At 40.5% G+C, this 21,980-nt stretch overlaps 3 protein-coding genes across 3 annotated transcripts in view; 1 reads left to right on the forward strand and 2 right to left on the reverse strand.

Moving 5' to 3' along the window:
- Window positions 1-7,617: 7,617 nt before the first annotated feature.
- On the forward strand, window positions 7,618-13,519 carry atpaf1 (ATP synthase mitochondrial F1 complex assembly factor 1). Its single transcript, XM_085775111.1, has 9 exons — window positions 7,618-7,833; window positions 8,678-8,786; window positions 10,706-10,768; window positions 10,919-10,981; window positions 11,100-11,150; window positions 11,485-11,532; window positions 11,670-11,765; window positions 12,144-12,251; window positions 13,014-13,519. The coding sequence occupies exons 1-9, from the start codon at window positions 7,619-7,621 to the stop codon at window positions 13,194-13,196; spliced, it is 936 nt and encodes a 311-aa protein (XP_085631237.1). The 5' UTR covers window position 7,618; the 3' UTR covers window positions 13,197-13,519.
- Window positions 13,520-14,473: 954 nt separating this feature from the next.
- On the reverse strand, window positions 14,474-16,414 carry LOC146989138 (antiviral innate immune response effector IFIT1-like). The gene is made up of 2 exons (XM_085775291.1): window positions 16,410-16,414; window positions 14,474-15,965 (listed from the first exon to the last, which is right to left on the reverse strand). Exons 1-2 carry the CDS (start codon window positions 16,412-16,414, stop codon window positions 14,663-14,665), a joined length of 1,308 nt encoding a protein of 435 aa, XP_085631417.1. The 3' UTR covers window positions 14,474-14,662.
- A 3,731-nt stretch (window positions 16,415-20,145) lies between these two features.
- Window positions 20,146-21,980, reverse strand: part of LOC146989139 (antiviral innate immune response effector IFIT1-like) — a 2,032-nt gene continuing 197 nt past the window's right edge. Inside the window, exon 2 of the mRNA XM_085775112.1 lies at window positions 20,146-21,530. Within this exon, the coding sequence (XP_085631238.1) occupies window positions 20,264-21,530 (1,267 nt within the window). The 3' untranslated portion in view covers window positions 20,146-20,263. The remainder of the gene's footprint in view (window positions 21,531-21,980) is intronic.

The raw sequence follows: 21,980 nt of genomic DNA on the forward strand, positions 1-21,980 counted from the left end.
TTAGCCCGTCTGCATTAGCAGCAGCCAAAGTGACAGCTGTCAGCAGCACCGAGCGCTCCATCCGGATGCTCCCACCCTCCTCCTCCTCCTCCTCCTCCTCCTCCTCCTCCTCCTCCTCCTCCTCCATCCGTCCTTGGAGCGTGGCCAGGACGGAGGAGAAGAGACGAGGAAGGAGAGGAGGAAGGAAGCAGAGGATCAAGAGAGAAGAAGAAAGGGTGAGGAGGAGGAAGGAGAGGGAATACGACAGAAGACACAAAGATACAAGGAATGAAAGTGAGAGGGAGGGATAATCAAGGAGATGGAAAGAAAGAAAGAAAGAAAGAAAGAAAGAAAGAAAGAAAGAAAGAAAGAAAGAAAGAAAGAAAGAAAGAAAGAAAAGCAGGGGGCAAACGTGCAAGTAATAAGACAACACAGTAAACAAGGGGTTGAAATAGAGGACAGGAGAAGTGAATAGGGGAAGAAGAGAGGAGGGGCAGGAGGAATAAACAAGGAGAAAGAGAAGGAAATGAAGGAGGAAAGGAAAGGAGAAAGGACAGGAAGCATGAAGAGGAGAGGAGACAAGAGGAGGTAAGGGCCAAGGAGAAGAAAGAAGAGGGGAAGGAAAGGGGGTCAAGACAGGAAAGAAGTGAGAGAAGACGACACAAACTTTTAAAATTATTCACAACATTTTTCTCCACTTTGCAGGAACCGATAAGTAAATCACCAATAAGAATCAATACAAATGTTTCTCCATAACAGAACGGGGCTGCAGTGAGTCTCAGTGAGCTGCTGTGTGTGTGTTGGTGATAAATAATAAATAATATTCACCTCTGGCCTCTCCACTGTCCCTCCGTGGCCCCTCCGTGGCCCCCGCAGCTCCGCCGGGTTCGTGTGCGAGCAGCGCCGCCTGCTGCTCGGAGGAGGAACCGCAGCTCCGCAGCTCAGCGGCAGCAGCAGCGGAGTCCTGCCGCAGTGAGCTCCCTCTGCTCCGGCTTCAGCTCAGCATCACACCGCTCCGGCTGCAGCGACCGTGGAGGAAGAGGAAGAGGGAGAGGACTGGAGAGAGGCACGATGAAGGTACTTTTACTTTGAAATAACTAAAGTAGGAGTTTTATTCTTTATTATCTTTTAGCTGTTTATCCGACTTTATTATCTCTCAATAGCTAGCCTATGTCTGTGCATGAGTTGAACACAACAGGCTATGAGAGTTCGCATTTCAGACCTAAATGTGACTTTACTGTAATCAATCTACATCCGGTATACAGGCTATTTCATCTGATTAAATACAGACGAGCAGCTGTTGTTTACTGAGTAAGTGTGACTCAACCTTTTAGCAGCATGTGTAAGCCTGCTGTAATTTATTATGACAAGATTTATGATCCAGTAGCCTATCAAACGGACCTGTGCAGAAGTCAATCAAATTTAAATCAAATCAACTTCATTATTTAGTAGGCTATTTTATTGATATTTCAATATATTAACTCAAGTATTTTTTTTAAAGTGTCATTGTCATTGGATTATGGTTATTTTACTTTTTACTCAGTGACTGTCTGGTCACACAGGACAGTGCACAGACAAAAGCAGAACAGAAAGGAAAATAAGTTTCAATGTGACAAAATGTTTGATCATTAAAATGTTTTAGGATGTCCTCATTTTTTCCTTAATATCATTAATATGATTAATTATCACCTGCATTCTCTGAAATCTTAGTTCAACATTTCAACACTAGTGTATTTCTAGTGTAGAATAAATAAAAGAACATGTTGAATTTCAGGTCTGACTGTGCTGCTGCTGTGCCGCCGATCGGTGCTGTAAAAATCGAACATGAAAATGCCTCACATGTTGGATGGATGTGTTGTTTATGTTCTTCTTTGTGAGTGTGATGTCTAATGTTTGTTGTTTTGCAGGATGCTCAGTGTGTGATTCAGGGTCAGAGATCAAGTTCAAGCTGCAGCGATGAGTCGACGACCTCTGAACCAAAAGCTGCCAAATGTTCACATTTCTTTCAACCTCTGTGTGTCCAGTAAAGAGTGAGTGATGCCTGCCACGGGACGCCCTAATAACTCTTGTGTATGAATAAATAACACACACACACACACACACACACACACACATGTGTACACATACACACACAGAGCACAGAGCACAGAGCTATCGGCTGAGCAGGAGAGCGGGTGTCTTGATTCCTAGACAGACACACTCATGCACTTTTAATGGGATCCCTCTAAAACGATGGGATTCCTCTGCCAAGCTTTTTCCACCGAGTGTGTATGTGAGTGAGTGCTTAACTGTGTGTGAGTGAGTTAGTGTGTGTGTGTGTGTGTGTGTGTGTGTGTGTGTGTGTGTGTGTGTGTGTGTGTGTGTGTGCACATGCAGGAGGCGTGGATGAGGGTCATCCACCGGCCCAGGGGTGCGATTTTAACTTGCCAGAGGGGAGGGTAAGTGAGTGGTCCCAAGACCCCGAAAAACCCCAAGGCTTGAAATCAAACCTCATCGCACACGTTGTAGAGGCAGAAAGAGAAAATATCACTGAGCTGTTCATAACACGAAGCACATTCACTTTTATTATGTTGCAAGAGAAGAGGTTTTATGTATGTTTCATGTGTTCAGGCTGCTGAACTCTTGTTTCTCCTAAAAACAGCTGCTTCTGTCTGTTCTAACATTCACAAACATTTAAAAACCTCCATCCTTCAATCAGATATAATTCAGATTTAGATCAAATTTAGATCAAATGTCTCTTTTGGTCCATGCCTATGTTCCCACAGCCACATGTTCCCACATTTGAGATTTATCACACGGCGCATGCTCTGCTGCGACAACACCTCCATGTGAATACGTGTGTAAAGATGTCTATGGGTGTGATGTTTTGTGTACAAAATGGTGAATGTACAGAGGTGGAAACAATTATCCTTGTAAAGGACAATAAAATCTAATCTAATATATCCAGTACAGTCTACATACTGTATTATCGTCATGTTATATGGATACTGGATAAAAGGTTGGGTATAATTGGCTACCAAATAGGGAGAAAGAGGATGAAATAAGTCTCAAATTCATGAAAAAGGAAATGTGGGAACATAGGGCCTAATTTTGAAAATAAATCTTAGAAATGTGGGGACATAGGGCTGTGGAAACATAAGGCTATGGGAACATAGGGCCTAATTTTTAGTGAAAAAAAAATGTTAGAAATGCGGGAACATAGGAATGACCCCCTCAAAACAAGTTGAACCCTACTGATCTGCTGCAGACCCATGGGTTGTTACACACCGAAGCTCTGCTGCCAAATGTGTTGTTTTATCATCATTTAGTGGAGAAAGGTTTAAAAATATAAAGTTGGCTAAAATGTTGAGGAAATATGTCTGACATGATGTCAAAGACCTGTACCTGTGCACGCAGCCATTAAAAAAAAGTGAGGAAACGTTCCCACCACCTGCCGTGCGTCCATTTAGTAGCTGCTCTCTGGCACTTTCTGTCACAACACATGATCTTCATCAGCTGATGGAGTTACTGTGTGAAGTGTGTGGAGGACGTTGATGTGAATGTTTCACTCAGGATGTAAAGTCACTGAACTGTTGAGACAAGTTCATTCAGAGAGAGAGAGAGAGAGAGTGGATGGAATAAAACGAGGAATGAGAGGAGATCACAGGAGTGTTATTGATCTAAAAATCTAAAAATGTATCTGAGTTTTGGAGAAACATTTAGGATTTAAAGTAAAATGCCTTTAAATTTAAAATATGTGAGGAAAGGCTGTTTACATATTTGACCATTTGCTCATATGTAAACTGCTTCATTTCCATTTCCTCCTTAAATCATAGCTTTGGTTTCTTTAACCTTCTTATTTCCACTTGAACCCCCTTTTTCTTAAATCTACTTCTTCAAACACAAACTCGCTCCAAGTAAAATAGGATCCTGTATCTGGATGTATATTTATTATTGATCCATTTGTTATTTACATTTTGATGAATCAGTTCAACTCGACTCAGTTCAGTTTTCATTATATTCATTATATTCTAAAGAAAAGCTACATTATTATCACAATATGACTCAGAGTTTAAGATACTTAAATGTCAGAATAATCAAACTCTGTATGTTGTAATAGCCGATATGTAAACTTCCAGACCTGTGATTGATTAAACCTAAAATCCCAAATTATAACAGATGATACATCCTCAGTATTTTTGCTGCAGCCCTGGATTGATAGACAGAAACTTAAAGGTCACAGAGTCCATGATATTGGATGTTTAAAAAAAGTATCAGATCCTGATTTTTTTGTCTTTTTAGTTTGATTAGTTGATAAATGACTTTTCCAATGATTAATCAATCAAAATGAAATCAAAATTTTTCTTCACCATCGTTTTGTGATGACAGAGGCTGAATTTGTTCTTTTCTGTTGTGCAGTTTAATGTCTTTTTTAAAAATAAATCTTTCCTCCGACTATTTCAGCCTTGATAAACTTCCTCTTTGTTTTTTACACGTCCATTGTTCTGAAGGTAAAAAAAAACAAAACAGAAAACACACAGTTGCATTATGTGTGTGTGATTTTTCTGTGAGAAGGAGATTGAATAAAAAATGAAACGACAGAGCAGCTGTTCCATATTTATTACATGGAGGGCACTTAAAGGCTGAACAGAGGAAATCAGTGCGTGTGTGTCGGCTGCTGCGTTACATGTCTGAGCACGCAGCAGCAGCAGCAGCAGCAGTGTAGACCAAATGTTTGTGGTTTTTGCTTTTGCTTTATTTATTTATTCATTTATTTATTTGTTCTCTGGTGAGCGGGATTACCTCTGAATTATGGAACAGTCCCCTTTCTCTCCTTAAGTAAAAAATAACATCTGTCCGGCAAATGGAGAGCTTAGTGTTTCTCTATAATTAATGGTAAAAGCCTCCAGAGCCGCACATAAAATATACATCCTCCACGCAGGCAGGCAGGACCCCCATAACAAAGAGAGCGAGAGAACAGAGAGAGAGAGAAAGAGAGAGGAAGGGAGGAAGGGAGGGAAGAGGAGGAGGAGGGGGGGTCATTGAGAGGAGAGGAAGAAAGAAGAGAAGAGAAGCAGAGAGTGGATTAAAGAAACCAGTCGCTGTCTGACAGCAGAGAGGACGGAGATGTGTTTACAGACACAGACAAATGTGGAAAAACACAAAACACAGAATAAAGAACTGACTCTGCTCCTGCGAGTAAACCACATCCACACACACACACACACACACACACACAACCGATAACTTCAGTTGATGCCTGCCTGCGTCTCCCAGCATTAATTGATTTGTGTTTAAATCTTGCTTCTTTCTCGAGTTCTTATAAATAGAAACCAGATTCAAACCGAACACATCTCGTCTGTTTCAGTCACGTGATGACCAGGGTCAGAGCTGAAGTCTCAGGAAGTTAAAGAAGAAGAAGTAACACTGGGGTGTTTCCACCTGTTTCCTACACCCTTTTCTTTTCTTTTTTTTTCTAAATAATTCATATAATCTATAATAATATCAATCACACTGAAAAGGTCTGTAGGATAATGACACATCCTTTCTGAGATTTTTGCTGAGTAAAAGAAAACTCCCCCTTAACAACATTTATATGGGACAGAACGCGCACTGGTTTTGACCTGGTTACACAGAATATTGGAGTGTGTGTTTGACCCAAATCTTATCACCCAGACACATCTTATATTCAATGATAAAAAGCAAACAAAAACATTATTATATATATTGTTATGTATTTTTTTTTCTCATAATGATACAAACACATGCTGAATGTGCATCTCTTTTTCTGACAAAATCGCTTATAATGCATCAAGACATGAGAGACTGGTCTGCAGGAGAAAGAGGAGGTGCTGCGTGTTGTAACAGGAGGAAACAATCAGAACCAGAACCAGATTTATTACTGAGCTAGGTTTTCTTTGTGAGGAATTTGCTTAGGATTTTTTGTGCATGACAAAAAAAAAACACGAGTGAAGAAAAGTGGTGCAAGTCAGACGGCTTGAATATAAATAGAAACATTTTAATATCAAATATTTATGATAAAAATGTGAAAAACATAATGTAAATATGTCAAATATGGGATATAGGTGGGGCTATGTGCTACATGTAGAGGTTTTGTTTTACAATCTTTGCAGAGAGTGATTTTTATTCTGGTTTCTAAACACTCTCCCTCTTATTTACCTTCATTCACATGTCGTCCATGGTCCACCCTCAGGCTGTGTGTCAGGGAACAACCTGTGGGACTCCTTAGAAACAACATAAAACAACCTTCACTCTCATCATTATTGATCATTTTCCCATTAAAACCTCCTTCATGGACTCACACAGTCAGACCTGAGTGATGAAATGAGGGCTGAGTTTCGTTTTCCTGCATCTTTATTCATAGACATTGATTTTAGCGCAGTGCAGAACAGCTGCCATGTAAACATGTGAACACACCGAACATCATCATCATCATCATCATCATTATTATTGTCGTCTGCTGCTGAGGCCCAAATGCACAGCGAACGGCTCCCAGCTGTGTTATTTATTGATCAGTGATCAGTGAAAAATGATTGGCTGTGGAAGGTAAACACAGGAGCACTCAGACAGTCATCAGGGAAACACACAGCTCATTAAATTTACAGCCAGCATGACGTCTGTCAGTACACACACACACACACACACACACACGAACATCAATGAAGAGCATATTCTTTGTTTATTTATTTGTCAACCGGAGCAGTGAAGATCTTCAGTGTTTAGACACCAGCGAGGGCTCTAATGTAATAAAAGCTGCGTTTATGCGAAGTAGGGAACTGAAGATTAAAGCAGGTTTTAGTGAAGGTCTGCAGTGACCTCCACTGGTCTCAATATGTCAGGACAACAACTCACAGAACAGATGTGAACGGAGGTGAATCACTGCAGCTGCTTTGACTCATTGATATTTAAATGTATTATTTTCTATTTCTGAACACTTAGGGAAATTCATCTTGTTGTTTAATCAAATATCATGAACATGTGTTATCGTTCCCATCAAACGTTTCTCTTTCTGTTTTTTATTTTCTTATTTTCAGTTGTTTGAAATGAACAAAAACATAAACAGCATATTGATTATATTACTACAATATATCATATGATAGGCTTTATCATATATTATGATATTATATTATAGTATATCATATTACATGTAACATACAATATATAAAAAAAACTGATTAAATTAATATTGTTGTTATGATTATGATTATCATTGTTATTATTATTATTATTATTATTAGTTGTCGTTGTAGTAGTTTCCAGTAATAATAGTAGCAGTATTTATTTTTTAGATTTGAATATCTTACTAATAATACTAATAATAAATACTAACTAAAAGTCATTAATTATTAAAAATATAATATATTTTCATTTTAGTCCTACTAGTACAATCTTGTTTTCTGAGTGTTCTCGTTTTTTTCTGGTTTATAATTTTGATATATTTTATTATTCTGGTACAATTAACCAATGAATTTATATAGATTAGAATTTAATAGAAACATGACAAAATGTTTGTAATGTATTGTTGTAGTCGTAGGATTAAAAATCATTATGTTATGCCTCAAAATAAATAAATAAATAAATAAATCCCTTTCTCGCGGAACCAATGTATAAAACAACGTTCCCACCCGGAACCTTATCGATGTGCGACGGGAGCGATGGAAACATGGCGGCCGCTGTGCTCCAAATGTCATGTCTGTACCGGGGCATGTTAGCGGTCAGAGCCACCGGCATCAGGCCGCTGATCCCCGGCCTGGTGCCGGCGCAGTTCCGGGCCTTCTCGGTGCGGAGGGATCCGGATCTGGAGGAAAACCCGTTCTTCAACAAGTACCAGGACAAGATCCAGAAGCTGCGCAGGTGAGCGGCCTGGACCGGACCGGTGTCACGTTAACAAAACATGTTATCTAAGAGTTAAGCTGCTGTTTAATGAGTGAAAATATTAGTTAGATCATCGCAAAATGTTTCTGTGTAGTTTTGGCAATATAATGATTAATTCGGTTCAATAATTATCATCGTGTCAAGATTACAAATGTGTGTTTTTGTGTTTTTCTCCTAGGCTAATTTAATGGTAAAAATATAAATAACATACAGGCAACACCAATTAAATGATTACATTTAATATTCCACTCATTAAAATGTCTTAACGTTTAATTTATTGATGGTTTTGAGTTGTTATTACATAAGAAGAAGGCCTATTGAAACAATTTGACAATTTGTAGAAGTGATGATCAACTCATTTCTTATCTATAGCCGGTAAGGAATCGTTATGATGTTAATGGGCATGTCGAATAAAACTATAACACTTTTATAACCAGGAAAATAATATATCGTGGTGGTATCATAACGATTCTTTACTAGTTACGGATAAGAGATGTGTTATTTTTCTGGTCATAAGTTTTATAGTTTTATTGGACATGTCCAATGAACCCCCTAATAAGTTCAAGCTATTGATCCATGATTAATGTTTATGAATATGGTTAATGAAGCTCACAGGATTAATTTCTGCTGTATGATACAGTGCTCTTCTGTATGTTAACTCAAAGGCATTCTGGGTAATGTAGGAAGGCAGGTTGAATGAAAACCAATGTGCACCGAAATGCAAATTATCGCCACCACATCAAAAAACAGTTGACAAAATGCTCAAGTATAAGTTAACTCTGGTGTTTGACTTATGTTTTTATCTTTGTGTTGTTTTTTTTAGCGCCAAACCACAGGAGTACAAGGCTCGACTGGAGACTCGTCATGACGCCAAGAAGGAAGTGCTGGGACACTCGAAGCAGGCGGAGTTCGTCCAGCTCATGGAGCAGGAGGTGGAGATACCAAACATCTACATTTATATACACAAACACACGTAGCACAGTGAAGAAGGATCAGTTTGATGTTTCTCTCTGGGTTCATTTCAAGTTCAAGTTCAAAGTGTTTATTGTCATTTGCACAGTGGAAAGGTGAGTTTCCCTGACAATGAAATTCTTACTTTGCTGTCCTCGTCATAGAAGCCAGCAATTAATAAAAAGAGCAATTACAAAACAACAATAGTACAACACAACAACAACAGTGAGCAGCAATAATAATAATAATAATAATAAAAGAAATAAAAGAAGAGAGAAGGAGGTATGATGTGTGTGTGTAATATGCACTATGTATAATAATAAATAAATAATAAATAAATAGTGTGCAAATTGTGCATGTGCAAATGTGGTGCTACTGTGTGAATAATGAGTTACCGACTCCTATTGTTTAGGAGTCTGATGGCAGAGGGAAAAAAGGAGTTTTTCAGCCTAGAAGTCCTGCTTTTCACACTTCTGTACCTCCGGCCTGAGGGCAGAAGTGTGAACAAGTTGTGCTGGGGGTGGGTGTGGTCGTTGAGGATGGAGGCAGCTCTCCTGTGGACTCTGCGTTGGTGGATGCTCTGCAGAGAGGGCAGTGGGATCCCGATGATCTTTTCGGCCGTCTTCACCACTCTCTGCAGGCGTTTGCGGTCCATCACTGTGGTGTTACCGTACCAGACGGTGATGCAGCTGGTCAGGATGCTTTCTACCACACAGCTGTAGAAGTTGCTGAGGATGTTCGTTGACATCCCAAACTTCCTCAGCCTCCTGAGGAAGTACAGACGTTGTTGGGCCTTCTTGACCAGCTGTGTGGTGTTGAATGCCCAGGTGAAATCCTCGCTGATGTGGACACCCAGATACCTGAAGTTGCTCACCCTCTCCACCTCCAGCTCTCGGATGTATAGTGGCTGATGAGGTCCCCTCTCTTTTCTCATGTCCACTATCATCTCTTTGGTTTTGTTTGTGTTGAGGATGAGATTGTTGTCATCGCACCATGACACCAACCTGGCCACTTCCTTCCTGTAGGCTGCTTCATCCTCCCCAGTGATGCGCCCTATCACTGCTGTGTCATCCGCGAACTTTAAGATGATATTGTCGTTGTGGGAAGCGACACAGTCGTGGGTGAACAGGGTGTAGAGGATGGGGCTGAGGACGCATCCTTGTGGGGTGCCAGTGTTGGTGATGATGCTGGCTGAGGTTCTGTCACCAATCCTGACAGACTGAGGCCTGCCAGACAGGAAGTTTAGGAGCCAGTTACAGAGGGTGGGGTGTAGACCGAGTGTTAATAGTTTGTGGGTGAGTTTGTTGGGAATGACCGTGTTGAAGGCAGAACTGTAGTCTATGAAGAGCATCCTGATGTATGGGTCCTTATTTTCCAAGTGGGAGAGGGAATAGTGGAGAGCAGCAGCGATGGCGTCTGAAGTGGACCTGTTGGGGCGGTAGGCATATTGCAGGGGGTCTAGGGTGTCTGGTAGGTTGCTCTGTATGTGCGCCAACACCACTCTCTCAAAGCACTTGGTGATGATCGGAGTGAGTGCTATTGGCCTGTAGTCATTCAGACAGGTGGCGGGGGTCTTCTTGGGAAGGGGGACGATGGTCGTGTTCTTAAAACATGAAGGAACAATGCTCTGGCTGAGGGAGAGGTTTAAGATGGAGGTGAGAACATCAGCCAGCTCATTGGCACATGTTTTGAGGGCCCTCCCGGGGATGTTATCTGGTCCTGCTGCCTTCCGGGGGTTGATCTTCCTTAGTGCTTTATGGACTTGGGCTGATGTGATGGTTAGGGGGGGGGGAGGGGGTTGTGCCGTCCATAGGTGTGTGTGCCTCCTCTGTATTGTGGCTGGAGATCTCGAAGCGGGTGTAGCTTTAACTTTTGATCATGTCTGTTTGAATCTTTGCAGCTGGAGAAACGGGACAAGATGGCGTCCGGCGATGGAGCATCTGGAGGCTTCACCAAGAACAAGGTGAGAAGAGAGGAAGAGCATCATATTATGTTTACTTTATTTTCAAATTCATTCTGTTTTAATGGCCGTACTCTGGGTTTATAAAGTGATTCATTGAATCGTCCGAGATGTTAATTTGTGTTTTTCTCTATGTAATTATCTTTTCTTCAGACACTGGGCTCCATCCTCAACATGGACATGATCCGGGACAAGTCGGGCGAGGAGGTGGCAGAGGTGAGGCTGTGGGACGCTGCATCACTTCCTGTGGTTTGGGTGAAACACCAAAACCTGTTTGGGCCTGTTTTTATTCATTCTTTCTTTCTTTCTTTATTCTTTTTTATTCTTCTCTCAGCTCTGGATGAAATATTATTCGGCTAAAGACACGATCAGTGCCGTCATCCCGGTGAGTTTCACACAAGAGTCAATTTACTTCTACTGTGCTTGTATTGAATTTAGAAAATTGGTCTCTTGCCTTGAATATAAACACTCTTTACTCTCTTTATATCAAGATCCACAGTGTAACTTAGTGATAGTCTTTTATTCTGACATTTTCTATAGTTGCATGTGATTTGATGTCCTTCATGTAATGTCAGCAAAACTAAACTAAACATTTGCTACAGATTGTATTTTATCTACTGTATCTTTCTACACAGTCTCTTAGATCCATCAGTGCTGAACAATTAGCACACATGTGTTAATGAATGACGTAACGACCTTCGTCTTCCTCTCTGTTGCAGACACAGATCTATGAGACGATCCTCAGGAGGTCGGAGTCCTGCCCCATGGTGAGTTCACTGCCGCAGAAACTCCACAGGAGAAGTGATGATGATGATGCTTATTAACGATCTGATCATAAAGCATGGTCCAATAAATCAGCCAGGGTCTTATCACCATGGTGACCTCTCTCTCTCTCCTCCCTCAGTTCCTCTACGCGTTGCCTCAGAGGGAAGGATACGAGTTCTTCTTGGGTCAGTGGTCCGGACACGAGCTGCACTTCACCTCCCTCATCAACGTCCAGGTGAAACTCACAGACGCTCACACTTCACACTGTCAAGATTGTTGATCCTTTTTTTCTTTTCTTTTCTTTTTTAACCAAATATATAATATATAATTCCAGTCTAACCTGACTCTGAGCTTTGAAGTGTGACTGTGTCTAGATCTACATGCATTTCCTCGGAGCTGAATGCTGAAGTTGTTGTTAAAACTTTTTATAAGAAAACGTTATTGTTTTCTCAGTGAAAAAAAGAAACTCATGAAAAACGCTACTGCAACTTTCATCCCTAAAATATGTAAATATGAAATAAGCTTTTGAACATCTGTGTAAAAAGTGAAGTGGGAGTTTATTTAATTATTTATTTAATTTAAGCTGTTTGTAACGCTTGTTGTCGTTGTCCAGACGATGGGGGAAAACGCTCCCAGTCAGCTGATCCTCTACCACTACCCGGAGCTGAAGGAGGAGAAGGGCGTCGTCCTCATGACGGCCGAGATGGACCCAAAGTTTATAGTAAGTCATTTATAGCTGCGTTTAAACAGCAGCCCTGACAGCAGCAGTCCTCAGGTCAGCGGCACAAAAGTGCAAATTAAAATGTCCTTAGAATAAAAAACTGTTGAACAAAAAGACTCAAGGTTTCCTTAAAATGTTCACTTCAGTATTTAAGAGTTTTTAAGAGAGTGCTCAGTGTCCTCAGTTCTGCTCCTCAGCTCCTCTGTAGAAGAGTTCAGTTGTGGTTCAGTCACTGCTGATAATGTTTCATGTCTGTGGATCAGTATCATTCACACTGTGCTGAAGTTTCCGTCACAACGAGATGAGGAGACAAAGAAAGCTTCTTTAAAGTCTGTGTCAAGTGAAACTATTTTTGTGTTCTGAGTTAGTCACATCACAGACAGATGTCTTATTAACCATCCTGCCAAATTTGAATGCTAGTTAAGTTACTGTAGGTTTTAGTTTAGGTTTTCAAAAGTTTGCAGGATAATAGAGTGGATGGACTGGATGGTTTTCCTCCCTTCTTGTTTTACTGCAGTAAAAATGGAAAAATACATACATGAATGAATGAATAATGCAAAACAATAATGATACATGCAATAATGTAAAAAACAACATAATTATAGATGTCTTATTATGTTTGATGGTACATGGTTTGACTGACGAGGTACTTTTTCTTTAAATAAAACACCTCATGTTGATTTCTGCCTGGTGTGTAACAAGAGACAGTCTGAATACTTGTGTCTGTATCATTAACCGTCTGTCCGTCCTCCCCGTCCCCAGACCGTCCACCAGGCTCAGTGTTTGGCCAATCAGGTGCAGCTGTTCTACGGCACGCAGAGGCAGGAGACGTACCGATTGGTGGAGACGTTTAACCACCAGCCGACGGACTTCAAACACATGCTGGTGATAGCGGAGCTGGAACAGAGCGGCCTGGGCTCAGCGGCGTCCTCCACAGGCTCGTAGGGAGACGTCCTGCTGTCTGTCCCCATGAACTGTTGGTCACCTCACAGTGACGCTCTGACCTGCTCTGCACACGGCGTGGAGAGTCAAGACGGAGCACAAACTTCATGTTTCTCATGAGCCATGAACTCAGTCTGAGGACTAAAGCATCTCAGACACCGGCTGCCCATTGTTTCATAGAGAATAATGTAGTAAAGGTCAGTTCAATGATGAATAACTGCATCCTTCTTTCCAGATATCAGACTGGACCAGAGGGACTTTGTTAGTCCAAGAGCTTCACCACGAAACGCATTTATCATTTAATAAATCATCTTCAAAACCCTGAATCCTTAACCCTCCGTATTGATTTCTAAAGCTGCAATATATATATATATATATATATATATATATATATATATATATATATATATATATATATATATATAAATATATATATAGCCTATATATATGCAATATATATTTATATATTTGAGACGGATACAGGTGGGGTTTTTGTCTCTTAGTGTGTCCTGTGATTTGATGCACTGAAAAAAGGTCAAATGTTGCACAGTTTTGTCGTATGAGGAAGTGTTGGCTTTAAAAGCTAACCCAGGTTTCTTATGAACTGCACCAACTGTGACGACCATATTGAAACTAATGTGTTTATTATTCTATTGCACTGTAAAGTAAATTGTCTTTTTAAGAGTCTAAACATCCTCAGACAATCATAAAAGTTTGCAGCTCCTCAGACACAGATAGAAATTAGTATATTTTAAAGTCTGATATTCACATTTGCTTAAGTTACTTTAAAATCAAATGTAGCTCTTCAGCAGGTCGGTTGTGTGTCACGCCTGTCCTCTCAATTTGTCATCTGTTTTTCTTTTATCTGTGTTGAGACATCTCATATTTGTTTTAAATGAAAAAAAACAGTGGGTGGGTGTGTTTTATTATTGTTTTATTATTATTGAACCTACTCACTGCAGTGCAGTCAGTTCATAAGCTCTTGATTTGATTTGCACACACAAAACATTACAGATACAATATTATTTAAGCTCAATGTACAGCAGAGGTTTAAACAACATTAAATATACAGTTTAGTACAATTACAGAAATATCAGTTTTAAGACTTATTCATATTAAAATGTAGTTTTTAATTGCTTACAGAAAGATTTGGTTTAGTCACATCATTGATTGTGTTCAAAAGGTGATGTGCGGGAGACTAGGGTTCGAACCCCACCTAGGGCAGCAGGCCGTGAGAAACACAACACAGAGGGCCAGATATGACATCAGCTACACTCACAGAAACATTTAGTTTAGTCACATCATTGATTGTGTTCAAAAGGTGATGATCACTTCAAGATAATTTTTATTCTTTCAATGTTTTTCTCATTCTCTAAATTGAGGGTCTTCAGATTGACGTTAAAACCTTTGGAGGCCAACTGGTGATTTGTGAAACTGAGCTATAACATGTTCCTCTTCATTATCGGCTCTTAGAGTTGCAGAGTTGCAAGAAAATCCCTGATTTCTCCACACATTCGGTTTCTCCTGCTTTCTTCAATCCTCCGCAGAGTACTGATGCTGTTGTCACGAAAGTAAGATTCGGCTGGTATCTCTGCTACCCTCATGTGGTATCTTATGGAGTCGTAGACCCTATGGACAAAATGCAAATGCTTTGCATAGTAATTGTAGAGCATCTGAGCCCCTTTAGGATCTAGAGCAGAAACGTTTTGTAGCAGCTCCCTGTATATCTGGTCAGCCTCAGCTTGGTTGTGGTTTGATCTTCCACAAATGCCTGCCAGGCATAGTTTTCTTTGAAGTGAAGAATCAGGGTAAAGAGAAATCACTTCTCTGTGGAGAGTGATCGCTCTGTCGATCGTGCTGTTCAGGGGACTGTCCTTTTGGGAGAAGATCCTGGCTGTGTAGCAGACTGCAGCACGCCACTTCAGGTAACGATTCTCTGGATGTTCTCTCATTGCCTCCTCTACCAAATTAATAGCCTCATCCTTAGATATGTAGTTTCTGTAGACCCTCAGTAATGGTTCGATACCACTGTAGCTGCTAACCGGGTTTCTCAAAACCTTTGTGGCCAGCTCACGGGCTTCACCTTCAACTCTTTGACCCTTTATAGCACAAGCTTCAAGGTACAGAGCAGCGAGGTACAGGTTCTCTGGGTCCTGTTGCATGGCAATTTCCATTTTCTCCAAGATGTCATCCCCCAGGTTTTTGCGCATTTCCAAGGTATCTACTAGCGCCAACACGCGGCTGGTCTGCCACTCCACCATGTCTGGCTGCATCTTGATGGCTCTCTGGAGGCAATCTTCAGCCAGCGGCCTGTTGTCTGAGCCAAACTTCATCAGAGTCCAGCCTTTTTCAGCGTAGATCTCTGGGTGGAGCTCATCCTGTGATGGAGATGGATACTTGTTCGTTAGCTCATCAACCTTTGACAAACAAGCCTGGCTCTCAGCTCGTTCTCCCTGGTGGTAGTGCAGCCAAGCCTTGTTTCCATAGTTCACCACCAACCAGGGGCCCTCGTCTGAGTTTCTCATCTGGCAGAAAGCCTCTGCAGCCCTGCTGAAGAAACTCCAGGCCTGTTCGATGCACCCCAGCTTGTAATGGATGAACCCTTGCAGGTTGTAAATGTGACCCAACCAACTATTTCCCCCCTCAGTCCCAATGTCTTCCAGAGTGTCCCTGAGAATGTAAAGTTTGTGCTTTTCAGGCTCGATGACCCAGGTGAAGTGGCACTGCAGGGCCTCCAGTCTGGCCTTCAGTGTTGTGTCACTCTGAGCAGAACTGGTGGAAAACAAAAAGAGGAATATTATTTATTTCATTCATTCATTTATGGAAGAAAAACCTGAAGGAATTAATGCATGAGATTAGGAAATATCAGAACAGGGAAGTACAACAGTAAAGAAGAGTGGAAGACATGAAATATGAAAAAGCGAAGAGGAGAAAAAAGTATTAGGAGGAAAATAAAACATTTAGAGATTGAATAATATTAGAGATGAATAAGGAAACAAAGAAGGAATGGAATAAAAGGGAGGAATAAAATACAAGGGAAAAATATTACAGATAGAAGAAACAAGAGATTCAGTATCAACAAATGAATGATAGGGAAGGGAATAAGAAAGAAAGAAAGAAAGAAAGAAAGAAAGAAAGAAAGAAAGAAAGAAAGAAAGAAAGAAAGAGAATATTAATGATGTCACTGAGTACAGGTACGAAAAAGCAGCAACAAACCTCATCTTCCAGCTGTTGTCAGTAGTTTTCTGAATGTATAACCCTCTATAATCAGCTCTTTATATCTGCTGCTGTTTTGGCCATTAAATTATTAATGTTTAACTTTTATGCAGTTGTAAACAATGGTATGTTGAGTCTTGGGTTACGTTACTTACGTTTCCCACTAAAGATGCCCTGAAATGACTCTCATGTCAGATGTCTGGTAAAAACAGGAAGCTGGGGAGGAACTTGTCTGGGATATTGACCGATGACTACGCTAGTCATAGTGTTGTATGTATGTTGAGTACTGCCTGTGCGACTGTTGACAGCCGCGCTCTTCACCTGGATATGTGAATATATACTGTATATACAGTATATGTGGATATGAAAATGTGGGGAAATGTGTATGTTGGGTGCAGGCTTTTGTTGGTATGTAAATGTGGGAATGTACAGGTATGGTTGAGGATACAAGTCTGTGGTCTTTATTGTTTGTAAAGTGATGTATTTCTCATGGCTGTATGGAAACAATTATCCTGAAAAGGACAATAAAATCTAAATATACAGTATCTAATCTACCTGCTGTGCTGGACACTGGGATGAGTCAAAAAACACATGGATTTTAATGTAAAAATACTCCGATTAATAACTTCTTGACATAAATTTGGCAAATATCAACATGTAAATCAATAATTAATTCAGGAAAATAGCTTCTTTTGTTTAGAAACATTCAGGGACACACCTGTCCCACAAAAAAAGGACAGCGCTCAACAGGTATGAGCTCAGGTAATTGGGTTTCAATCAATACAAAGTCCACGGTCTAAACTTAGAGTCTGAATCATAGGGTCTGAATGTGCCAATCTGAGGTTTCAGCCTTTGCAAAGCAAAAGTCAAAGCACTAAAGTCCAAGTGCAGTCCTGACTCATGACACACGTTGTGATCACAATAAAGCTGCAAGCCTCTTTCAATTTTGTCAAACAGAAAGGTATTGGACTCAGGTCTGGATGTGAAAGCGACATAAAAACTCCTCGTTTGACTAGCCCAAACCTTTGTAACTGAACTACTGTTGATCACAGACAATGAATTTCTCCATCACCGTACCAATATCAAAGTTACAAGAATCCCTGGTGTTTCTCACTTGGCCCAGACTCAGTACACCACCCAGTTCTTGGTCCTGGCCGACTCCTGCAGCGCTCCTCTGATCGGCCTCCCTTCATGTCCAGTGAAAGCCTAATGGTCCTTGATACAGGAGCCAGTCTGGTCTTCTATCAGCCTTCAAGGACACATATCACTACAATATTCATGGACCCCACTGGTGATCCATCCATGGTTTCCTGAATCATATTCTGAAACTGAAGGCATACCCCCTCACTCTTGAATCACTCTGGATAAAAATGTCTGACTAAATGAGTTCATGTGATGTGAATAAGTTGTTGTAATGTTTCTGTGTCACTGGGCAGCAGGGATGGGCCAGCATTTTTGGCCAAGACCAGCGCACAACACATTTTGGCAGTTGTTTGTCCTTGTTGTCACTTGAGATCTGGCTTGCTAATTAGCCTTGTTGTGACACTGTCATTAGCCCATCCCATCCAGCAACTGGGTGATTGACAGTCCCTGACTGAATTAAAATTAACCAATGGGATGTGTTGATGGGTTGTGCTGATTGGCTAGAAGTTGTAGAAAGTACTTGAAAACAATACTTGAGTTAAAGTACAGATACCAAAAGTTACTCCAGTAAAAGTAGAAGTCACCCCAAATAAAATTACTTGAGTAAAAGTATTACAGTAGATCTCATTAAATGTACTTTAGTATCAAAAGGACAAGTCCTACAAGTATGTTGTTGTCTTCAGTGTCGGACGAGGAAGCCATGCTGACGAAACTCTTAATTCTTAACTCTTTAACCAGGCTGCTGCAGTAAAGACTCAGCTTTAGTGGTACACGCTCTACCAGGGGACACAACAAAGTACCATATATTCTGTGCAAAGCGCCAGTCAATTTAAGTTAAGATGCATGCTTGAAAAAACTTCTACTTAATCCAATTTCAATGTAGTGGAGTAAAAGTACTTTTTTTCCCCTGTAAAGTAGTAAAAGTAGCCTAAAAGTCCTGATAAATATAAAAACTCATGTAAAGTATAAATCCTCCAAAAACAACGACTTAAGTACAGTAACTACTTGTACTTAAGTACTTGTTGGCCAGTCAGCCACATAACTGGCCAACTGGCCATAACTAGCCATCCCGCCTAGCCTTTGTTTTTAGCCGAGTCACTTTTTTGTGTGCATTTTTGTTGTGTTTTAAAACATGTGTTGTCAAATTGATGAGTTTTTTTTTCTGAATTTGTAGAGTGTGTATCTGTGCATGAATTTCCTTAAGTTGCTGTCCTTTTCCTTTGAGCCTCCAGGCCACCGTAGTTTCACCTACATGCATGAAGACCAGTCGGTACATGAAATGTGGCCAAATCTATAAAATAAGTCTCTTGTGCCCCTGCTCCTAATGCAACAGGAAGGCAGCCATTTTGAAATAATGTGGCAATTTTTTATCACCATTTTTGCCACTAACAGGCCAGTGATGTTGCTGCAGTACCAGAGCGCAAATATAAAACATGCAGTTCACTGATGCGTTCACTAGAGGGCAGCAAGTCACACATTCAACTTGAGCAGAAAATGGTTTTAGAGAATCAGACTGACCCCAGAGAAACACTCAGTGGTACACAGGGACTTCACTCTGCAGGTAACAAAACAGATAATACAATGACATCTGAGATTTTAGTTGAGTTACACAATGCACAACACTTTAGATTATCAGACTGGACCAGAGGGACTTTGTTAGTCCAAGAGCTTCACCACAAAACCCATTTGACATTTAATAAATCATCTTCAAAACCCAGAATCCTTAAATTGTATGAATTTCTAAAGGTGTAATATAAGAAATAAAAAATAGAGAGGGGGAGAAATTATCAGTATTAACGGTTACATGATCACCAAAGCTTTCCTGTTTTCTCCTCCACTGACCACACACAGATCTGTGTAACACGCTACCTTATGGAGACAGGGACAGGTGGGGTTTTTGTCTCTTAACTGTGAATGGAGAAGATATTTTACTGCAGTCAGTGTGTCCTGTGATTTGATGCATTGATAAAATTAAAGAAAAATTGTCAGATGTTGCACAGTTTTGTCGTATCAGGAAGTGTTGGCTTTAAAAGATAACCCAGGTTTATTATGAAGTGTGCACCAATAACTGTGACGACTATATTGAAACTGATGTGTTTATTATTCTACTGCACTGGAAAGTAAATTGTCTTTTTAAGAGTCTAAACATCCTCAGACAATCATAAAAAGTTGCAGCTCCTCAGACACAGGTAGAAATGAATATATTTAAAGACTGATATTCACATTTACTTAATGATAAGTTATTTTAAAATCAAATGTAGCTCTTCAGCAGGTCGGTTGTGTGTCACGCCTGTCCTCTCAATGTGACATCTGTTTTTCTTTTATCTGTGTTGAGACATCTCATATTTGTTTTAAATGAAAAAAACAGTGGGTGGGTGTGTTTTATTATTGTTTTATTATACACTGCTCATTGCAGTCAGTTCATAAGCTCTTGATTTGATATTTGCTCACACAAAACATTACAGATACAATATTATTTAAGCTCAATGTACAGCAGAGGTTTAAGACTTATTCATATTAAAATGTAGTTTTCAATTGCTCACATTGATTGTGTTCAAAAGGTGATGATCACGTCAAGATAATTATATTATTCTTTCAATGTTTTCCTCATTCTCTAAATTGAGGGTCTTCAGACTGACGTTAAAACCTTTGGAGGCCGACTGGTGATTTGTGAAACTGAGCTATAACATGTTCCTCTTCATTATCGGCTCTTAGAGTTGCAGAGTTGCAAGAAAATCCTCAATTTCTCCACACATTGGGTTTCTCCCTCTTTCTTCAATCCTCCGCAGAGTATTGATGCTGTTGTCACGGAAGTAAGATTGGTTTGCTATCTCTGCTGCTTTCATGTGGTATTTTATGGCGTCGTAGCCCATATTATGGATGAAATGCAAATGCTTTGCATAGCAATTGTAGAGCATCTGAGCCCCTTTAGGTTCTAGATCAGAGACACTTTGTAGCAGCTTCTTGTATATCTGGTCAGCCTCAGCTTGGTTGTGGTTTTGTCCACAAGTGTGTGCAAGGGATAATTTTTTTTTAAGTGAAGAATCAGGGTAAAGAGAAATCACTTCTCTTTGGAGAGTGATGGCTCTGTCGATCATGCTGTCCATCGGGGGACAATCAGTTTTAGAAACAACCCTGACTGTGTAGCAGACTGCAGCACGCCTCTTTAGGTAACGATTCTCTGGGTGTCCTTTCATTGCCTCCTCTACCAAATTAATAGCCTCATCCTTAGATATGTAGTTTCTGTAGAACCTCAGTAATGGTTCGATACCACTGTAGCTGCTAACCGGGTTTCTCAAAACCTTTGTGGCCAGCTCACGGGCTTCATCTTTAACTCTCTGACCATTCTTGGCACAAGCTTGAAGGTACAGAGCAGCAAGATACAGGTTCTCTGGGTCCTGTTGCATGGCAATTTCCATCTGCTCTAAGATGTCGCTCCTATCTAGCGTCATCACATGGCTGGTCTTCCACTCCACCATGTCCGGCTGCATCCTGATAGCTCTCTGGAAGCAGTCTTCAGCCAGCAGCCTGTTGTCTGAGCCAAACTTCATCAGAGTCCAGCCTTTTTCAGCGTAGATCTCTGGGTGGAGCTCATCCTGTGATGGAGATGGATACTTGTTCGTTAGCTCATCAACCTTTGACAAACAAGCCTGGCTCTCAGCTCGTTCTCCCTGGTGGTAGTGCAGCCAAGCCTTGTTTCCATAGTTCACCACCAACCAGGGGCCCTCGTCTGAGTTTCTCATCTGGCAGAAAGCCTCTGCAGCCCTGCTGAAGAAACTCCAGGCCTGTTCGATGCACCCCAGCTTGTAATGGATGAACCCTTGCAGGTTGTAAATGTGACCCAACCAACTATTTCCCCCCTCAGTCCCAATGTCTTCCAGAGTGTCCCTGAGAGTGTAACACTTGTGCCTTTCAGGCTCCAGGCCCCAGGTGAAGTGGCACTGCAGGGCCTCCAGTCTGGCCTTCAGTGTTGTGTCACTCTGAGCAGAACTGGTGGAGAACAAAAGGAGAAATATTATTAATTTCATTTATTCAAGGAAATAAAGGAACAAATTAATGAGGAAATATCAGAACAGAGAAGTACAACAGTAAAGAAGAGTGGAAGACATAAAGATGAAAAACTGAAGAGGAGAAAAAGTATTAGGAGGAAAATAAAACATTTAAAGATTTAATAATATTAGAAATGAATAAGGAAACAAAGAAGGTATGGAATATAAGTATATGGAAATTGATTAAGAAATGTAATACAAGGGTAAAAATAGTACAGAAGAAACAAGAAATTTAGTATCAACAAATGAATGATAGTGAAGGAAATAAAGAATGAATGAAATGGGCGTTAACAGAATAAGAGAAAAAAGGGAGGATATGGTAGAAGTAGAAATCAAGGACGTGAAGAGAGTAAAATGAGTAAAATAAGATGAATAAAAG

The sequence above is a fragment of the Trachurus japonicus genome, chromosome 4 (genome assembly GCF_045865225.1).
Source record: "Trachurus japonicus isolate A0001 chromosome 4, Traja_1.0".
Classification (NCBI taxonomy): Eukaryota; Metazoa; Chordata; class Actinopteri; order Carangiformes; family Carangidae; genus Trachurus; species Trachurus japonicus.